General features: G+C 36.9%; 1 protein-coding gene across 4 annotated transcripts; it reads left to right on the forward strand.

The window, feature by feature from the left end:
• Nucleotides 1-259: 259 nt before the first annotated feature.
• cald1b (caldesmon 1b) lies at nucleotides 260-22,128 on the forward strand. Of its 4 annotated transcripts, none has more exons than XM_077517296.1 (15): nucleotides 260-310; nucleotides 6,442-6,538; nucleotides 7,579-7,704; nucleotides 8,156-8,483; nucleotides 9,930-10,499; nucleotides 11,550-11,617; nucleotides 12,175-12,421; nucleotides 12,498-12,623; nucleotides 14,115-14,158; nucleotides 14,244-14,316; nucleotides 15,308-15,424; nucleotides 15,528-15,692; nucleotides 17,995-18,069; nucleotides 18,154-18,188; nucleotides 21,014-22,128. In XM_077517296.1, the coding sequence occupies exons 2-14, from the start codon at nucleotides 6,465-6,467 to the stop codon at nucleotides 18,184-18,186; spliced, it is 2,046 nt and encodes a 681-aa protein (XP_077373422.1). In that variant the 5' UTR covers nucleotides 260-310; nucleotides 6,442-6,464; the 3' UTR covers nucleotides 18,187-18,188; nucleotides 21,014-22,128. The 4 variants fall into 4 exon arrangements, 3 of the variants coding, with proteins under 3 accessions (XP_077373422.1, XP_077373423.1, XP_077373420.1); XM_077517297.1 differs by lacking the exon at nucleotides 260-310 and adding an exon at nucleotides 2,810-6,075; XM_077517294.1 differs by lacking the exon at nucleotides 260-310 and having other exon boundaries at nucleotides 2,810-6,538.
• The last annotated feature ends 167 nt before the right edge of the window (nucleotides 22,129-22,295 follow it).

Genomic DNA, 22,295 nt, shown 5'->3' on the forward strand with positions numbered 1-22,295 from the left:
TTGTTGCCAGGGTTGACTTCCCCTTTAATACGGCTATTGCTAATATTTAGCTGTGTGTTATGTATGTTACAATAATGCAATTAATGCATGAAATTATGATGCGTTGTGTTACTTATGTTTATCAAAATAAAACCACGGAACAAGTCACCCTTTCTGAGGTGGTGATGGAATCCTGGGAAGAAAAAAAAAAAAAATCCAATGTGAAACATGCAGGCGGGGCTCAAGCTTTCACATTGGATTTAAAAACCTCAGCTTGCTCTCCTGCTGCTGTTTTCAAGTTGGAAACTGCTCACTGTGGTTTGCTGTTTGGGTAAGTCTCTTGCTTGGTCCTTTACGATGCTTTTACTACATTTATTGACTCAAACTGTGACATCTAATTGGCCTTTCCAGCTACTTTCTCTTGCGAGTAGCAGATTTAATTGCCACTCATGTTACCCGTAGATACAATGCAAGTAATGAATAAGATATATAGTCAAGATTGCTTCACTTAAAAATAGATAATAAAAAAAAAAGACCAAAAAAATAGGCAATGAAAAGAAAAATTGATGTTTAAATGGAAGATCTTACTTGATTTGTATTATCTGTCCGATTATATCTGACAACAGAGGAGAAATTAAAGTGTAAAAAGATTGATGAAGATCTGCAACTTCTTGCATACATTGAGTTCAGACTTTAGATCACATTAGACAAAATTGTGTTGTGTTCAGTGGACACACACAGTGGACCAACACCTTGAGTGACACGTATTCCTTACATGGTGAGATAGATTTTCCGTTTTGAATGTGAAAAGCTCTGAACGTTTTTGTTTTTATGGAGTCATTTATCATGTCTGACATCGATTCTACATATTTTTCTTAAAATGTCCTAACATAAATTTAAAAAAGAAAACACAAATAGAGTGGGCTATTGAGCGGGCTTCAAAGTCTCACTCTCAACATTTAGGGAGGATTTGATTTGTTTTAGCATTATGAGCAAATGAGGTGGTACCCTTCACGCTCCACAAGATGGCACTGTGGGGAGAATTATTTATTTATTTAGTTTTTTTCTTGGTTTCTTTAAATAAATTGCAAAACAAATACAGTATTTGACTTAAGTCCAACACTGGCATTATTTCGATAAGATTTTGTTTTAGCATTATGACCAGATGGTGTTGTGGCCCACTACGCCAACCAGATGGTGGTGAAAAAAAAAACCTTTAAAAAAAAAAAAAAAAAAACTTTAAAAAAAAAAAAAAAAAACCTTTAAAAAAAAAAAAAAAAAAAAAAAAAAAAAGACAAAATCCTAAACAGTTTGCTAAATCAGTGTCAAGAGTGCTATTTTTGGAGTTGATGAGTGTGGAATTTAATGTTTCATTGTTCTTCTCTATAGTCTATGTGGGGCAGTGAAGCAATCTGCCCAGCTGGCCTATGGGGCAGTCATGATTGCGCCCTAGAAATTCTGCCTAGCAACAAGACAAAGTCTTCTAGCTAGCTAAAATAGCATTTTATAAATAAGATTTTTTTGTTTGTTGGTTTAGATTTGTCCTCTAAGGACGATGATAAATATTTTTATAGCCTCATAATTGTTTAAAACACGCTATTCGTTGACAGGACAGATGTCCCATCAGCCTCCCTTTCATACTTTTAGTCCCCCGAGGAAGCGGCAGGAATGTTGATTCATGGCGATCTAAATGGAAAGAGGTTATTTTGGGACTGTCACTTTATGTTGCAGCGGCAAATATTCACAAGCGTAAACTGTGCTCTCCATCCATGGCCTTGTAGCTTGGCCAAAAGCTGGGCCCGGCGAACAACAAGGGCAGCTGCGTGCTTCCTTAAAAGGAGGCCAAGAGCACCGCTGGGCCAGATGATGGCTTGTGCTCTCCTGTCAGGCACCAAGCAAGAAAACAAATTGCAGTTGCATCTTTTCTCATGCTGAAGGCTGGCTCTTATCAAAGGTTTTACAGACGAGCTGTCCAAGTATTATTATAACCAACAGTAAAATACATTAGCATTGAAGACCCAGGTTTTATTTCTAAAAAGTAGATTTAAATCATCATAGATAGCACTGTAAGGCTTGTTCTTTAAACTTTTTTTTTTTTTTTTTTTTTTACTGCATAAAGTTTTTAACTAGCATCAGTTCTTGTGCTTAGCATAGAATCTCAATTTATTATTATTTTTTATTTTTTGAACCTTCAAATTCCAGTTTGTTTCCACAATGTGCAGATTTCAAAATGACTTCAAACATTAACTTTTACTCTGCAGACTTTTAACATCTTTTTTTGGAAACTAACTAATTACATGAAAATTGGGAAATGATCTGGTTGAAAACATAAAAAGAAAAACAAAAAAAAACCAAGTGTAGAATTAAACCCATTTAACCAAATTGTATAATTCAATCCAGTAAATAACAAGGAATTTCAAAAATTGTTTTGACAGGTTTCATTTGGCCAAAAGCGGCTACGGCAAGGCTGCAAGGTACAATTTCATATCAGCAATATTGATCATTTTTAAAGAGCTGAAGTTGGAGGTTACAAAATCAGACAAAAATGAATCACATTCATTATTCATTTGGATTTACAGTTAGGATAAATAAAATATAGAATATTAAAAAAGGTACCTAAATAATTACTTCAATATATTGAGCATATAAGTTAAACATATATATATATATATATATATATATATATATATATATATATATATATTACCTGAATAACAACAAATAGCTCTTAAATGCAAATGTATTGAATTTAAAAGTTAATAACTGATCTGTACTGATCTGTACCACTAGAGGGAGCCCACTTAATATTAGTGGCACCACACCACTCTGGTATACAAAAATCACTTTATTTGCCAACCAAATTGAACAGCCCAAGCCTTTTATTTCACGTTAAACTGAAGCGCGAGTCCTCCAGAATCCACCGATCACCCGCTTCAAAATAAAACAGCCTTCTTTCCAACTCGGGTGTACGCAAACCTTTTAAAAGGCGCCGACTACAGTATGTCACCCCATGTAAACAGTTTGGAATTTGTCTCATGGTCAGAGATTTTTTTTTTCTCCCCACAGGTGACCATGTTTGGTCATGTCGAGGAAGCCGCTGTGACTTTTGGATAGATTGTAAACGCTTCTCGGGGGCAAAGCTGTCATCCATAAGTGTGCTGCCTTTTTTTTTTTGTAAAGTCTGATGCTACCGTAGAAATGCTGAAACCAATTGTTAAAATAAAGGATGACTTTACAGGGTGGACTAACTGATTGATTAAGACGCGTGTGGAACAACGCCTAAACACTCAAGTGATAAGAGTTATAGTCTAACAGTGAACCTGTGTCCATAAATGTGGCAAACAGCCCAGACAGAACTAATTGATTGCCTATCATGAGAACTCTGAAACACTATCTGCAATAAATCTTTCATCATCACTTTTGCATTTTTGCTTTCATTACCATGAAAAAGAAACCCAACAAATCATTGTTCAATGATATTTAGTATTTACAAGAAGGCTGATAGCAAGTACAGTGGATTTAGTGGTTAGCATGTCTGCGCTTGCGTTCCTGATTTTGTTTGAACCTATCCCCCGTTATTTACCGAAAAGTGTGTCTATTAGCTGTTTTGTGCTCAGGACAGAGTAAAAGAAGTATCACGTTGGCACCATCTTATGAAATATTGTTAGAGTCACATCATTAATGATGTTTTTTTTTGTGTTTTTTTTCATCCGTGCTTAAGATGTCCCGTTTTGTTGGTGGTCAAAATGAAACTGAAATTATGCTATTTTTTTTTTGTTCTTTCACAATGCGGCGAGCAATAATCGGCATAGTCTACAAGTGTCATTTGTGTAAAGTGCTAATGCTAGCATATTTGTTTGCCCATGCATGGTTACGTCAGTTTGCGCTAGCATGCTATTAAAGCTAGCATGCTAGCTAATACTATTAATGAGCTTCAATTGATGGTGGTTTGTTTGTGTTGACTAATTTAACTACTGATTACTTGTCTATGTAACATGGGTTTATGCTTGTGCTCATGCTGGATGTTAATTATTTTCTGATTATATACTGGTCAACACACATTTTGGTGCCAAGAAAGTTTCAACGGTTTTAGAGTATTTTAATGTCGTTGAATCAAAAACTAACATTGTTTTATTTTTTGTTTTTTCCAAATTGGCTCTAGTGTTTGAGACAGTCCATGTTTTTGCTTTAAAAAGTGCTATTTTTTTATCCATTCATTTTTTCATACATATTATTGTGACAGTTTCCAACACAACAGCTTACAACATAAAATACTCATTACATCTGAATAGAAAAAGGGTTGACGGGATGAAGCCGAAGTGTTATGCTACAGCTCTGAAGAGTATGCAATGTTGTGAAAGATGGCAACAGTTATCCCAGAGAGGTATCAGATTGTTTAGTTAACTGTTTCATTTTTGCTCATGAAAGTTCAATTTTTTTCCCTTACGCTATATTCACTAAGTGCACATTTGTTTGTGACTGTAAATGGCATCATCCACTGCATACAAATCTCTCTATATCATTGTTGGTGGCCCTCTTATCTTATTAATGATCAGACACTATCTTGTGTATGAGTTAAGTTGTGGAAACAATAACAAAGGCAGCATAATGGATGATGTCAGTCAAGCTCACTATCTCCACTGTAAACTGCTATAACGCCCCGTGGTTGTTTTTCTAAGGATTCTTAAGATCAGGGTTCATTTTGGTTTCATATTCCTTCATCCCCCTCAACGGGGATACCATTTGTAACCAAACAGCGAAGGAGAGTAATATTCATTCGGAAGCAGGCAATAATGTTATTTCGATTTATGCTCATAATATACAATGTGGGTTATGGACAGGACAGTCACAAGCAGAGGTGACAAAAGTTCTTGTACATATCTTAAGTTAACTTGTCGCCAGGAAAATGCATGTACCACCACGATTCCAAAGTAAAATGTACTCTCCCCCCGAAGATCATTAAATGATTAAATTAGGCAGACTTGTTACTGCTTTTTTCCTTCCTTATAATCTACAGTATTTAAATGGAGTGAAGAGCAGAGGTGGCAAAAGTATTCATAGTTCAAGTAGAAGTACTGTACTGATTCAGATTCAACTCTTCCGTGTTAAAAAAACAAACAAACAAAAAAAAACAACAAAAAAAAACAAAAAAAAACAGATGTGGCAAAAATACATACTTTTGTTCTGACATAATACAAGTAAAACGATTTATTCAACTCCTTTACTTTATGGGGAAGACAAGTCAAACATTTTCTTTACAATAATAGGTTCTATGTGGCTCCATGGAATATGAATTAAGGAGCAAAATCCACTTATTTTTAATCAATCTCAGGGGGCGGCCATTTTGCCACTTGCTGTCGACTGAAAATGACATCACAGTTTCCTCAGGGCTCAGAACAACCAATCACGGTTCACCTGCTTTCTGAGTTCGGACATTGTGACATTTGCAAGCTGAGCCGTGATTGGTCATTAATTAACTGAGGCCTGAGAAACTGTGATGTCATTTTCAGTTGACGTGACAAAATGGCTGTCCCGAGATAGATAAAAAGGGGTGGATTTTTCCTGCGTAATTTATATTCCGCAAACAGAAGAATAATCAGAATACTGTGTTTAGACTAGTGGGGGTGCATAGATCATATTATGGTAAAAAAAAAAAAAGACTAATGACTCCCCCTATCCTCCCCTCCCAAAAATCCAAACAAATTGCTTTCGGTGGATTAAAGCGTATTAGGTCAGCGAGTCTTCCTGAGAACAGCCAAATAGCTCCACTTGAGAGTGAATAGTACACATGCTGTACAACATGTAAACAAAGTGACCAATATGGAGGGGGGGGATACATGAAATGTAGCAAGAGAGAGTCGGTTATGTGTATGTCGTAGTAAAAAGTTGTGAAAAGTGAGGCAGAGGCAAGGAGGAGGAAGAAAAGGAGGAGGAGGGCAGAAGAAGCAGCTTTTCCTTTTGTGGTAGTCGCTGGAAGAAGAAGGAGCAGGAATTCTTTGTGCTACACAAGGAGCGAGATACAATCCAGACTCGGGTTTTGATATATGGCGACAAGCGGTGCTGGCGTCCCGGGACTAAAGCTGGGCTACTGTTACGGTACTTCATTATACCATTTTATTTGATTGGGCGTTTTCTTTTCTTTTTTACTCTCTTGTGATTTTTTGTAATGTCTGTATTGTGAATTCTTTTTTTGGTTTGTTTTTGAATACGTCCGATTAATGTTTTCTAATGTGATAGGCAAAGGGAATTTGCATTTTATTTCGTAAATACTTTAATAAAATAAAATCACTCAGTTTAACTTGAATGTCAAAACTCCCACAACACTGCACCCATCGACAAAGATACACCCAAAAAAATAATTTAAAATTCCACCCATGCATGTATTTTGACGCAAATAAGCCCCAAATCTCAGTCATCTTGTTGAATTTCCTACTAAATTCAACTTGTGTCCCCCCCCCCGAGAGAGAAACTGAATCTTTGGAATCATGGACGACGACTTTGACCGCCGCATGGAGCTGAGGAGGCAGAGGAGGGAACAGATGCGCCTGGAGGCCGAGAAGTGAGTTAAGCTTCAAACCAACCGAGCCTCTCGCGGGCTCATGTTTTCGCTTTGTGTGCCTTTCATCGCAGCTTTCACTCAGCGCGCAGATAATCTTGACGGTGGATTTTTCTTAATCCCGTTCACACTGACCGGCTGCCAAAATATCGCAAGTGTCAACAAACAGTCATCACGGTTCTTATCCTATGAGAGTAACTTTTATACAGTGGTTAAGACTGATTCCACTTGGAGCAGGATTAGCTAATGGTGACATGGATTTTTTTTTTTTTATTACCTCTTACTGGATGTTATTTACCATATTAACATGTAAACCTACATTTTTGTATCCATATTTTTTTCATTTGTAATATATTAAATACAGAGTAAACAATTGCCAAGTTAATAATTTAGGCATAAATATACTCAACTGTGTAATCTGTACGTTGACGCTTACCAATTTATTTATTATTATTTTCCTCTGGAAGTCTTATGATGTATCACTAATGAGTTTATTGTTGTCTGTGTGATTTAAAAAAAAAATGTAGAAAATGGTGAATTCTTAAAATGTACATGGTAGTTTTTTGTTTTTTTTTGTTTTTTTTTATGTAACCTGCCATTAAGTTTTTAAATGATCAAAAGGTCTGTAATAATTGTTGCATTAATTATGTTTCCCCATAAAATTGGTAAAATGCAATTATTCATTTACATTTATTTTTCATTCATTTATCTCATGAAATAATTGTTTTGTTTTGTTTTTTTTTAATAAATTATACAATAAAACATAGTTACTAGTAAAATAATCCATGCTATATCCACACACATTTAACTTTTTATTTAATAGTGAATAAATTGCAATTCAACTAGTTTTCAATACAATGCAATAATTTAAATCACTTCATACATTTTTTTTGCAAATGATAAAGTAAAATGAACATTTTTTCACATTATGAAATTATACAGCAAATTATGATTACATGAATAATAATCAATATACTGTAATAAAAAAGGTAAATAATTATTTTATTATTATAATTTAATGGGTCGAAAATGTGTTTTTACAGAATGGGCTACACCAACGACGACGACGACGAGGCGGCTCGGGAGCAAAGGAGACGCGCCAGGGAGGAGAGGAAGAAGATGCGAGAATCGGACGAAACCGGAAGCACCGACGTGATCAACGCCAACGAGTAGGAAATTATGGAAAAGCCATTTTTTCCTATATCCCACTTAACGTCCACATACGACTCTCTTTGTCCGAGTAAGACAATTGGGCACATTTAAAAGTTAAATACAACTAAACTGTATATTCTTACCACTTGAGGGAGCCTGTATATCACAAGACAGGAGTTGACATCTGCATGCTACTAGTACTGCTAGTGAAGTAGTCAATGACTGTAATGTCACTAGAGCACAGTTGTGCCTCACTAGAAACATTTATTTGTCCAATTAGGTGTCCTAATAGTGTCCATGTATTAATAGGGTCTTTATCTTCCCTTGTAAAACAATTCAGTGCACAACTGTGTATTACTTGTAATGTTTTACACACTACTAGTGCCACAAGTACATGGACCATAAATTTGATATCAAGGATAGCAAAGACACTCGATGCCGAAACTGTTGTGCATTCTCTGCTTGCAGTGCGACGGAGAGCGCGGCCTCCGCCTCCTCCGCCATGAGTCTGGCGGCGGAGGACGACGACCAGGCTCTGGAGGAGCGCCTGGCCAAGAGGGAGGAGCGACGGCAAAAGAGGATGCAGGAGGCCATCGAGAGGCAGAAGGAGTTGGACCCAGGCTTCGCCGCAAGCAACGGGCTCGACGGCGAAAACCAGGCGGACATCGATGGAGGGAGGCAGAGAGATGAGGAGGAGGAGGAGGAGGAAGAGGAGGAGAAGGAGGAAGAACAAGTCCAAGAGGAGGTGCTTGATGCCGCCTCTTGGAAGGAGGAAGATGATACAAAGGAGGATGAGGTAATAAGATGATTACATCCGTTTGTGTTTCTTTGAAATGGTGGTGACCATCCGCATGGAGATTAAAAATGCATTTTGTCAAACGGTTTTTGAACAGCTGGGTCAAAAGTAACCCAAATTGGGTAAAATAACTAACCCAGCGCTGGGTGCAGAAGGGTCCGAGCCAATGCTTTGTTATTTTCAACAACCCAGCATTTTGTAGTGTGAAATGTTAAAATCAAACTGGTATTACTACAGACAAACAAACATTCCCACCTACATTCTAAAAATAATTGGGTCAAAAATAACCCAACTGTCTGTCAAAAAGGGGAGTGGCCGCCATTTGGGTTAATTTTTGGGTCCAAGACCAATTTATATTTTTTTTTTGCAGACAAAAATCGTCAAGTCAAGTTTATTTATAAACCCTTAATGACACAAAACTCTTGGGTAGGAAAAAAAAAAAAAAAAACCCAACCAAACAAAAAACAACAACACTTTAATTTAGGAGGTTGTTTTGTGAATAAAAAAAAAAAAAAAAGACCCCAGTAGCAGTCTGTCACTTTGAGACCTAATTTGGCTCAAAATGAGACAGATCCACTACTTGGGCCAACTTCTTGTTTAACCCCCCCCCCCCCAAAAAAAAATGTTACGTACAAAACAACCCAAAAATTATAAAAAGTATTGGATCCAAATCGGGGCATTTTTTACCCAACTGTTTTTAGCATGTACTGAAAATACTCTTAAAATTATTAAACTTGAAAAAGTTGACCCAGCAATTTTAAGAGTTACAAAGGCTCTCATTAGGGTGGCAGGTGAGCTGGTGCCTATCCCAGCCGACTTTGGGTGAGAGAAGTTGGGTACAACTCAGGATTGTTTGGCAGTCATTTGGAGGATACATACATACATACATACATATATATATATATATATATATATATATATATATATATATATATATATATATATATATATATATATATATATACATATATATATATATATATATATATATATATATATATATAAAAGTTGGGTCAAAGTGACCCAAGTATTGGATTGAAACAATTTCTGACCGAAATTGGGTCATTTTTGACCCAACTGACTTTTGAACTAAGGAAAAAGGGAGTGTGACATGTCCTATAAAGCCCCAATAAAGACAATAAAGTTGATTGATTGTATTTTCACTTGTGGAGGCAGCGCTTCATTACCAAGCCACGCAATTACATTGGTGATTCGTGTGTAGATCTGCGAATCCTAAAACATTGCAGCTCTGCTTATTTCAAGGCGTTGACACAATATGGATTGTTGCCGAGCACAAAGCAATTAAAAAGTAAATTTTACATAATTATGATAAGATATTGGAGCTGTTATTCATTAAATCTGTCAAAGCCTTGGCAGAGGTCTTTTCTTTCACATTTGTGGGTTTTTCTCATCCAGCAAAGTGAAACCAAAACAACTCTGTCACAGGGTAAGACTGGAGCCGAGGAAGAGGAGGAGGTTGATGCTGAAGTTGACAAGGAAGAAGAAAACGAGGAAAGGCGAAGGAAAGAAGAGGAGGAGGAGGAGCGGCAGCGGAAGGAAATGGAGGAAAAGCAGAGGTTAGAGGAAGAGGAGAGGCGGGAAAAAGAGGAGGAGGAGAGGAAGAGGAGAGAGGAGGTGAGACAGGAAAGGGAAATGGAGGAAAGGAGGAGAAAAGAAGAGGAGGAAGCGCAGAAGAGGGAGCTGGAGGACAGACGCCGGAGAGACGAGGAAGAGGCCGAAAAGCGAAAACGGGAGCTGGAGGAGGAGAAGAAACGGAAAGAGGAGCAAGAAAAACGGGAGATGGAGGAGAAGAGGAGGAAAGAGGAGGAAGAAAGGCAGCAGAAAGAAGCCGAGGCGGAGAAGAAGAAAAAGAAGGAGGAGCAGAAGAGGAAAGAGATGGAAGAGAGGAAGAAGAAAGAAGAGGAAGAAAAACGGAAAAGGGAAGAAGAGAAGAATAAAAAAGAGGAGGAGGAGAAACGTAAAAAGAGAGAGATGGAGGAGAAGAAGAAAGATGAGGTTTGATGATTTACATACAGTATGCTATACTGATTGTATAAATTGTGCATATTTGACATATCTACTATATTTATGTTCAAAGGACGACAAGCTAAAGAGAGTGGGGATTAAAGATAAAGTAAAGAAATTTTGTTAATTTAAAAGAAAAAAAAATATTGTATACATACTGTACAGTATACAGTAAATACGTATATTAGGGCTGCATGGATTGAGATGCAACTTGGCCATTAAAAACAAATGCCGATTCAAATTTTCGGATTCAAATGAATCATACCATAAATGGCGTGTGCATTAGTGTCATTGGAATGTTTGAACGGCAACACGTGTGACATAATACATGTGCACAGCGTCATGTGTAGCGCGCTGTTTGAGAGTGACTCTCAAAAATGTTTGCATATGTATGGAAATGTTTAGCCGGCTAATTAGCATTATTTTAGACATTTAAGCAATCAGTCAATAAAGCCAATCTAGGCACCTTTGTTGTTACTTTGCTGTTGGCCTCTGACGCCTAGCATAAAGTGATTTTGCTAACTTTGCTAACTGGAGAGACGAACCCTTAAAGGTTAGCTTAGCGCCAGCTAACTCATACAACACAAGGATTTAAAACTTTACCAAAAGCAAAAGTGTTGACCAGTTTACAGCGAGGGATACTGTAGATTAAAACAAGTTATTTTAAACTAAAAAGGAAAACCTTTCTGTCGCTTGACTTGACGCTACTGCGTTAGCTTGTCGGTGCACGCGCCGATCTTGGCTTTGGACAACATATGACGTAGATAAAGTGCTATATACTATAAGTGCACTCTATTTATCATTGTGATTAAACTGGAATTTTTTATTATTTTTTTTTAGGCTATGATATGTTGTTGTTGTTGTTTTCTTACAAAAGTGCAAATAGTAATCCATTTAAGTTGATTTGGGATGTTCTACTTAAGCTGTAAATAAATAGCAAAGGGAAAGATATAAAATACATTTTACCATGTATCTTTTAAAAGGTAAATTCGAAAATTATATTTTGTAACTATAGTTTGTTTGTTTGTTGTATGTTCATAGATTGGAACAGCCAAACAGAATGGAGCACTCATTGAGAATAAACTGAAGAAGCCGGACAAACTATCGAGGTAAAATAAAACTGTGAGAATCCAATGAATACTATTAAATTCGATTTTTTTTATTTATTTTTTTAAGGGATACTTGACTCATTGAACCATTTTCAGCAGTAAAAAGTTACTATTTTGTCCAGAATGAATTTGATAACTTCATTATATCTCATGAACAATTAATACCTTGAAAAAAAATATATCTTTCCACTTTCTGTCGACTGAAGATGACATCACCTGTGCTGAGGAAGTAGGTAACAACCAATCATGGCTCAGTTTGCTGACCAAACCCAGAAAACAGGTGAGCCATGTTTGGTCGTTACCTACTTCCTCAGCACAGGTGATGCCAGCTTTAGTCGACAGCAAGTGGATATTTTTTTTTTTTTTTTTTTGAATGAAGTTATCAAATTAATTATGGACCAAATATTAACTTTTTACTGCTGAAAATGGCTAAATGTGTCAAGTATCCCTTTAAGTATTAGCTGATAATCTCAAAACGTCAAATCAGCAGGACAAAATAATTAACACTTGATACTAAATATTTCTTCTCGTGAAATGACCCTTTATCTCGCCGGCAGGGACGACGCTCCCCCCGCGGGGTCCGACGCCTCTGAGCGGCAGGAGGCCGAGCGCAAGCTGCAAGAGCTCCAGCGCCGTCGGGACGACGCGGAGAGCGAGGAGATGGAGAAGATGAAGCAGAAGCAGCACCACGCCGAGGCCGAGCTGGAGGAGCTGAAGAGGAAGAGGGAGGAGAGGAGGAAGGTCCTCGGGGAGGAGGAGAAGCAGAGGAAGCAAGAGCTGGAGGACAAGAAGAGTAAAGAGCAGGTGAGGAGGATTATTTTTTTTTTGTGTGGGTTTGGCGATTTCTTCTGGAAACGCGTGACCGCGGATGTCCGCGCAGGAGGAGAGGAAGAGGATGAGAGAGGAGATCGAGAAGAGGAGGGCGGAGGCTGCGGAGAAGAAGAAACATCTGGAGCAAGAGCCTGTGAAGCCCTCGTTCACCATCAGCCCCAAAGGCTCATCTAAGGTAACCGTTTGTTTACACATGGGGGGGGACAAGATTGGCAAAAGTGACGGGTTGTGGACGGTTGCCTTGGAGCCCAATTCAATATTTTAAGTGTCAAAATATTTTGTCTGTAGTGGAGTGTGACATTATTTACCTACGGCCATGACAAAATTTTACGTTTCACGTGCACGTTTATTCTTGCAAAACGACATGAAAATGAAGATTAGGATTTTGGCATTTTGACTTTTTTGCACGTTATAATATACTGCAACTTGATTTACATACGATTATGATGACTTTTGGGACAAATAAGAATTTTTCCCTAAGAATATGACAATTTGAATCTTATACATATTCTCAAAAAAATATCACTTCTCATACGTAATATGATCATTTGCGACTAAGAAAAACAACAACTTTTTTTTCTCATAAAATAACTTATTGGAAAATTCCGACTTTCTCATACAAGTACAGCTTTTTTTCTTGAAAATTTTTAAATTAATCTATTATATCGGGACTTGATAAAATGTTGACCATATTTGTCATAAAAATGATGACTTTATTCTTGTAAAACTACAACTCTGAACTCTCGAACAAAACTGTCAAACTTTGAAACTCAAAATTTCAATTTTTTACAAGAAAAAAATGACTTGTAAAAAAAAAAAAAAAAAAAAGGTCCGCCATGTTACAGTTTATAATATATATATATATATATATATATATATATATATATATATATATATATATATATATATACATACACTGTGATTAAAAAAAAAAAAAAAAGTTTAGCAGGCAGAATTATTTCATTCAAAATTCACTTTCTTCCCCTGAATAAATTTTTGGTAAAATTATCATTTAATTCTCGTAATATTCTGACTTCCTCCTTCAAGACGGTGTGAAAAAATAGGACTTCTTTTTTTTTTTTTGGTAAATCCCACCGCCTCCTCACATCACAGCTTCCTTTTTGTAAAACTGCAACATTTTACTCACAATATTAAAAATTCATTCATCGAGAGTTCAACTTTTCTGTTATTTTTTGCAAAATTCTGACTTTATTCTCCCAAAATTACAAATTTGTTTTCACATCAATAATTCACTCAAAAGTCACATTTCTTCTCATATCAAAGTTTACTAGTTACTTGGCTCTCTAATTCTAAGTGCTCTCAAGTCAACAGTTGTAGATCTCACTGGGGTTTGTTGTCCAACATTGAGAGACGCACTTGCAAAGTTTGCCTTCAGTTTGTATAAAAGGCTTCAAGTAGTGGCCAGATGTTCTTACAAGCACTCCAGCAAGCAACAAACATTGCAGCAGAGCTCCGAAATGATTCAGATACACTGGCCCCAATTTCAGTTACAGACAACACAATGTTCTCCTTAACACAACAACCTCGCCAGGACAGAAAAAGTCAGACTGTTCTCGAATCAGCAGGACAACTTGACCTGCTCGTCATTCTATTAATCCTCGCAGCTGACTATTTTTATGTCCTACTGTCGTGTTATTTCACGCAGATCGGGGAGAAGGCGGAATTCTTGAGCAAATCGGCTCAAAAAAGGTGAGAATTTCGGATTGTTTGGATACAGAGCAGGTGTGCCTAACGAAGTGTCCGTGAGTGTCTTGACTTTTGTGCTTGGGTCCAGCGTGAGAACGTCGCACGCTCCCGTCGTCTCCAAGATCGGCAGCAGACTAGAGCAATACGCCTCCGCCATACAGGTGGGTGACACGACACTGGCACTTTACATTTATACTTAATTTTGTTTTGTCTTATGCAACCATACTTTAGACTTGTAAAGCTAATTCCTCATTTTACAAGTTTATTCTCCAAAATGGCATTTTTTTTTCCTCCATCACAATACTACAAAGTACGGAAGTGTAGAGCTGCCAATGTGGCGTGAACATTTTTTGCTGGCGAGTATGTTCAAACATACTCGCAAATATGTTCGAACATACTGCCAAATATGTTCGAAGGTATTGAAATATGTTCGAACATGCTCGCAAATATGTTCAAACATGCTCGCAAATATGTTCGAACATACTCGCAAATATGTTCGACCATACTTGCAAATATGTTCGAACATACTGCAAATATGTTCGAAGGTATTGAAATATGTTCGAACATGCTCGCAAATATGTTCAAACATGCTCGCAAATATGTTCGAACATACTCGCAAATATGTTCGAACGTACTTGTAGGCTACATGCTACAAAGTTAGCATACCTTCCCATAATGCCACGGGGTATTATTTGCGCATGTGCGAGTGAAAACAAAACCCCATTTTTTAGGCATTTGGGTCATATTACCAATTCATTAGAACATTAAGAAGACAAAAAACAGTGTTCATTCGTAACTTTTAACTTAACTAACTTTTTCGCCCCATAATGCAATGGGGTATTATGCTTGCGCACTTGAGTACCACAGCAATCGAGTATGTTCAAACGTATTTACAAGTATATAATCGAATGTATTTGCGAGTATGTTCGAACATATTTGTGAGTATGTTCGAACGTACTTGCGAGCATGTTCGAACCTATTTGCGAGTATGTTCGAACATATTTGCGAGTATGTTCGAACGTATTTGCGAGTATGTTCGAACATATTTGCGAGCATGTTCGAACATATTTGCGAGTATGTTCGAACATACTCGCCAGCCAAAAATGTTTAGTCCACACTGGCAGCTCTACTCTTCCGTACTTCTTTCTACAGGGGAACAAAGATGTGAAATCCCCCAAGCCTCTCATGGCTGACATCCCCACGGGGGGCACACGCAGCATCAAGAGCATGTGGGAGAGCGGCAACGTGTCTGAGAATCAAGCAAATAAGGTGCGAGTTCAATGGGGAAAATTGATTTGGGATGCGACCGACTTCAGTTACGAGTGTTCAACTTGTAACTTGAGGCACCGTTGTATTTTTCTGTCCCTTCCAGGATGCGGTGTCTATCAAAGGAAGCGTCGCCAGCCGTATGGCGAAATCCGCACAGGCCGATAAGACGCCGCCCGCAGCATCGGAAGCGCCACCGGCGGCTGCGGGGGCAACGAAGCCTGCAGCGAGGCCAGACAAGTCGCAGGCTTCTGCACAACCACGCACTAATGTAAAAATATTCACCTTAAACCGATTATTGCTGCACACGGTCAACATCATGTTTCAAAATGAAGGTTTCTCATTAAAATAAAACTAAAATACATTTTCGTTAAAATAAATTTAAAATGAACTTTTAAAAAAAAAAAATTAAAACGAACAAACTACGCATTATGTTTCTAAAACTAATTAAAATTTACTTTAATTATAGAGAAAATGTCCTTTGATTTCCTCTTTGTCAATTGATATTGATATCCCACATGAGTTTTCGGGGTTCATTTTACCGAATGCAACAAATCAAATTCTGTAGTGTACCTCCAGTGTGACTCCATTTAGAGAGGCACCAAATAGTTTTAGAGTAGGCTAAGATTTACACTAGGAAGCGAGTAAAATACAAAAATTTAAATAAATAAATATATAAATAAATATTCCGCGATTGGCTGGCAACCAGTTCAGGGTGTCCCTCGCCTACTGCCCAGAGCCAGCTGAGATTGGCGCCAGCAACCCCGCGACCCTTGTGAGGAATAAAGTGGTCAAGAAAATGGATGGATGGATGGATAAATAAATACATAAATAAATACATAAATAAATAAATAAAAGTCACTCAAGGGTTGAGGAACGAACTCACGAACTTCAGCTTGGGAAACTGCCACACTACCACCTGAGTTAAGCCCCTCCTACTGTTTGCTTTTCTCCAAGAGACCAAATACATCGTTATTGGTCTTCTCTTGGAGTTAGGAAGATCCCACGTAATCATGGAATCAGCTGCAGCTGACACGAGTGATATACTAACAGAAAGCAGGAGCTCCGTGGCTCCGGGAGTAGATCGGCTGTCTCCCAAGCTGAAGGACCTGAATTTGTTCCCCCACCCTTGAGTCATTTTTATTTTTTCCAATTCTTTATTTTACTCTCTTCCAAGTGTAAATATTACTCTAAAATTGAATCTATTTGGTTCCACTCTAAATACTCAAATTTACTCTACAGAATTTACTCTACTTAAAAAATGAAAACTAATACTAAAACTAATAACGAAAAAAAAAGTATTTAAAAAAAATAAACAACATGCTCTAAAACAAATTAAAACTAAATGAATTTAAACAGCACAAGTCAAAATGAAATAAAAATGCTAGTTAAAAATGTCATCATCCCCGGTCTTTGCACTTGACCTACGCAAAAATTTTAAGTATTTTTTTTCCAGCTGTCAAAATGACATCAGACAAGTTAGGCGTGACCAACAACGTGTAACGTCAACTCCGCCCTACATTGCATGCACGCAAAAATGTTCCTGAGGTGCGATGCAGCTGCTTATGGTCCACTCTTGCGTCCGCGTCTCCCCCACCCACAATGTCAACTTTATCTTTAGCTAATGACTTCGCGCTTCTCTCGTGGGGCAACAGCGCCCCCTGTTGGAAATCTGCACTCATCTACTACTTGTGCTTCAACTAAATGGATTAAAGGTGTCAGCATTACACTACATGGATAATTGTCATCTTTAAACCGTTACATTCATTCCTGTGGATTCATTCCAAATCAAATGAAATATTACAAGCCTTTTATTATTTTAATATTGCTGATTATGGCTTACAGCTTAAGAAAACTCAAGTAGCCTATCTCAAAATATTACAATATTTCCTCAGACCAAGTAAAAAAAAAAAAAAAAAAAAAAAAAAACATAATCAGCAATATTAAAACAATAAAAGGCTTGCAATATTTCAGTTGATTTGGAATGACTCCAGAATGTATGACATTTTTGCTTATTTAATTGCATTTCAGAACATAAAGGACTTTATCACAATATTTTAATTTTCTGAGGCAGTCCTGTACATTCCATTATATCTAATAAGAAAATAATAATTAGAATGGTATATCTTTGCTTGACTGACCGTTGTGCCAGTTCCATTTCGAGCAAACTAAATTATTCCTAACAGAAAGAACATTTTTAATTGCAGAATATGGAACTTGTTGCAGTAAAAAAGTGGCAAAAGAATAAAGAAGTTACTACTTATTATGTATCAATAAAAAAAACAAAAAACAAAAAAACAAAACAAAACAAAAAAAACATACGCGATTGTCAATTTTATTTTGAGAAAAAAAAAAAAAGAAAAGAAAAAGAAAAGAAAAAAAGCTCCAAAAAGGTTCTTAGGCATGACCGGTGCCCCAAGTGTATTATTGGTGAGAATGTAGATTATGCTACAAGTTGCAGCAAAATGTGGTATTAAAAATGTAGTTACCCACATGATTTGTCCATATGCGTTTCACTTAAGGTGAAAGCAAAATCCCTGCTCAGTAAATTGTTTTGTTTCGACTTGTCGCAGGACGTGAATAAGCAAAGTGACATCGGTAACAAGCGCAACATGTGGGAGACCAAGAAGAGCTCGACGCCAGCCAAAGTAACAAACATACACTTTTTTTTTTTTTTAATGGTATGAACATGCTCCTCCTAATAATGCATTTTTTTTTCTGTGCTGCTGCAGGTGTTGGTTGGAGTCAAAAGCAAATTTGTCTAAAAGTAAGTTTCTCAATTATATTTGTCAATGCTGTTTGTCAGAATAGAAAAATTATCGATTGTATCTTTTTTGTAATTAATTGTACTGTATTGCATTGTATTAAGGCTGTGCAATTAATTGAAATTCTATTACAAACAAATTCAATTATTACACTCCACAATTACAAAATCAGCATAATCGTAAAAATCATTATTAAAAGGATACTTTACTAATTTCGCCATTTTTGGCAATCAAACATTAATATTTTGCCTATAATAAATTTGATATTTTCATTGTTTTTAATGTAAAATTAGTACCTTTAAAAACACATTTTGCAACTTGCTGTCGACTGAAAATGACATCACAAGGGCTCAGGTAACCAATCACAGCTCAGCTCGTGAATGTCACATGACCAAACCTACAAAACAGGTGAGCTGTGATTGGTTACCTGAGCTCTTGTGATGTCATTTTCAGTCGACAGCAAGTTGCAAACTAATTGTACATGAAAAATAATGAAAGTATCAAATTAATTACAGACAAAATATTAACTTTTATTGCTATAATGGGCTAAATAATTTAAGTATCCCTTTAATGCTAATTTTGAGTTGTTTACATTTATACTTCTGCTCCTTTTTTATTTTAAATGAACAAACTTAATATGTTTCATCCAAAAGGAGCTTGCATAATTTTAACGTTTGAAAGAATTTTATTTGTCTTAGTGTTATTTTTTACATTTAAACATTTCCTTGTTTTGTACCAAAAAATAACTGATTGTCCCAATCGTGATTTCATATAATCATAATTAACCAGCCCTACATTGTATTGGGAGTAAAGTTTATACAAATCGTGTTGTATTGCTGTCGGCGTACGGAGAGAAATCTCTGCGCTACAATAAAAATATTTCCAAGTATTTGTACTTCAAAGGACCCATGACTGATTTATTCCCCCCCAGAACCACGGCAGCCCACCCAACTCCTTTGTGTCTTTTGAGTGGCTGTCCACTGCAAATGGGAGTCCACCCCTCTAAATTTAAACCAAGCCATCACCTTGACCTTGTTTCCCAGTACTGTAAAAAAAAAACAAAAAAAAACGGGTCCGCGTGACTGTTGTGTTGTCGCTCGCCGCCGCCACCACCTGGGCTGTCGCTTACGCATGCCGTAGTGCAGCTGCTTGATTGTCACATTACGGCCGACGGCTCAACCCAGCTTAGCGACAACTCAGTTAAAGTCCTTGGAGCTTATTCACTCAATGGCGACGAAAAAAACATTAGTGCTACCAACTCGAGCAGACGTTTTTTTGTTTTTCTCTAAAGTGGTCTCCAGACGTCAATTGTGGCTACATAGCTTTCCCAGCTACACCCCCCCCCTCCATCGCATTTGTTCTTTATCAGAAATAGAACGCAGAGGACTCTGAAGTAAAAGGGCAGATGACAACGTTACACCTTTCACTGAAAGGAACTGTCATTGGCAGTACACGCGGGAACAGATGGGGGAGGCCAACAAAGTCATCTAACTCGGTGATTCACAATCCTCGCGCCATAAGAAATGATCCAACTACTTAAATCGATCGTATGCAGTGTCGTTTTTGTTTGGTGGTGTCCTGTGAGATTCACATTTTTTGTAACAATATAGTTTGGGAAACATTGGTCTAACTCGTAATTGGAGTAAATCATGCATTGCATTATCTTAATTGGAGGAAAACAAATCACATCATAATTGGACTAAATCGTATCATAATTAGTTGGGATGTTCGATACCACTTTTTTTCAGACCGATACTAAGACCCTCAGTACTCACCGATACCAACTGGCGATACCAGTAGTACATTTTGACAAATAAAAAAAATCACTAAAAGATATTTTTAAACAAATATATTTCCTTTAATTTTGCCCCAAAAAAAAACAGCACAGTCACTCTTCAATAGTCTTAACGCTCAAAATAAAACACAAAAATGCTCTTTTAGTTTAAGATTCACAATTTTGAAGTTTTTCCAAACTGGTGAAGTTTTGGTGAAAAACTGCTGCAAGCTAGCGCCAGTTACAGGCAAGTAGGACTCACTTAACGTCTTCCCCCTCTGCCGTCGGTCGCTTGTACTCGTCTGCGCCACGAGTACTCGAGTACTTGAAAAAAAGGCTGGTATCGGCCCGATACCTGGTATCGGTACTCGCCCATCCTTAATAATTAGAGTAAATTACTTATTATTTATTATTTTAATGAATCGTATAGTAATTGAAGTAAATCATATCATCTTGGACAAACCGTGTTCTAACTCGTATTTGGGGAAGCGTTATATCATATCTTAATTGGTGTCAAGAATGTATCCTAATATATTGGATCATAATTTGAGTACGTAAATCATATCGGAAATATGGTGAATCGTATCGCATGATATCATAATTGGAGTAACTTGTATCATAATTGTAATTGGAGTAAATAGAACATTGCATTACATTACATAAAATTACATCAAAGTTATTGTAATTGGAGTGAATTGTGTCAGAATTGTAAATACCATGTCTGATAAACACCCATTTTTAGTGCAAATCATACTGTGTCATGTCTTTTGAGGAGGAAATGGTGTATAATATTACATTGTATGGTAATTGGAGTTAATCATATCATGTTATTTGTCATAAACAGTATCGTAATTGAAGTAAATTATATCACATCGTACGCAGTTGAAGTCAATCGTGTCATATCGTACAAACACCGGTCTTACACAATGTTTGCCAACCTTTATTGGCTAAGCTTTATTTAATTAATTTATTTATTATTTATGTAAGAAATGACTGGTCTAACTCTCAGCACGAATCTCATCTCTCTTCTCTCTCCTTTTATTCACTCTCTAGCATCGCAGCAACTATTCACTGCCAGCCTTCAAGCACGACGCCGAGCGAGGATCACATGACTTGGAAGAGCCACACTGTCCTGTTACCTTGAAAAGTTAAACAACAACAACAACAAAATTGTCTTGACATGATGAAACGGAGCAAACTTTGCTCATGCTAATGCTAATACAGTAAAGTCAAAAAGTCACTGTTGTTATACAGCTTGTGTTTCTTATTTAATTCCCTTAAAAAAAAAGACTCACTTTATTCATTAAATACATCAATTGTTAAAAAAAATAAATAATGTGCTAATTATGTTAACACAGAGCAACCAGCATTCTTCACGCTAATGCTATTGTGCATCAAATGAGAAGCTTTCAAAAAACAATGTATGTCTATATAAGGCTAAATTGCTCTAAACTCACTACTTGTTATGTCGTGGGTCAAATTTAATAAATTAATAGTTAAAAAAAATATATACTGTATATTTTTTAAATAGTGGCTTAATGGTGTTCCTGAGAAGCGAACATAATCGACACGAAGACCAAAAACGTATTCAATTTTTTTATTTTTTGGACTGTACAATGCAGGTAGCTATAAAAAGTCTACACACCCCTGTTCGAATGCCAGGCTACTATGACCCAAATTCAGTTCACGTTTTTCCACCATTACTTCTCCTATCATAAAAAAAACTGGCATTTAAACAGGGGTGTGTAGACTTTTTATATCTATTGAGTTTGTTTACAATGACACTGCATTTTTATTTTGCTTGTAGCACACATCTTTAACGTCTTTCTCTCAGGCTACGTATACGTACATGAACACAAATGTTACTGCAAGGTACATCACGTCAACATACTTCCTTGACACCAATTGCTACTTTTGCTTGGCCCGGGCTTTGGCACCATCTTTTTATCTTTAGGTTTTACAGAAAGCGTACCAAAAGTATTTGTTTTTTTTTTGTTTTTGTTTTTTAAGCAAGTACTATTCCACTGTATTTGTGAAAAAGGCCCGTGTACATGAGGACATAGGCTCAATCTGCAGAGCACATTAGTGAGTCCTGACAATTTTCTGTTGGATGACGCTTAGTTTTATTTTCAGCAATTAAAAAATAAAAATAAAAAAAAGGAAAACTATTTTGTCTCGTCTCCTTTTGTTTCTACTGTGCCATTAAGTTGCAGCTGTCCTACAGCAGCCATACTCTCCTTGGTGCAGGGCACTCATAGGGTGCTCTTGTCACATGAGTACAGAGGAAGGGCAGGATTGAATGGGAGAGAGGGAGAGAGAGAAAAAAAAAAAAAAA

Source organism: Festucalex cinctus, chromosome 3 (assembly GCF_051991245.1).
Source record: "Festucalex cinctus isolate MCC-2025b chromosome 3, RoL_Fcin_1.0, whole genome shotgun sequence".
NCBI classification, from domain to species: domain Eukaryota; kingdom Metazoa; phylum Chordata; class Actinopteri; order Syngnathiformes; family Syngnathidae; genus Festucalex; species Festucalex cinctus.

Coding starts and splice junctions, on each gene's coding strand:
- cald1b (XM_077517296.1), top strand. CDS start 6,465: ATGGACGACGACTTTGACCGCCGCATGGAGCTGAGGAGGCAGAGGAGG. Junction 8,484..9,929: donor ATGATACAAAGGAGGATGAG/GTAATAAGATGA, acceptor ACTCTGTCACAG/GGTAAGACTGGAGCCGAGGA. Junction 12,624..14,114: donor GCCCCAAAGGCTCATCTAAG/GTAACCGTTTGT, acceptor TATTTCACGCAG/ATCGGGGAGAAGGCGGAATT.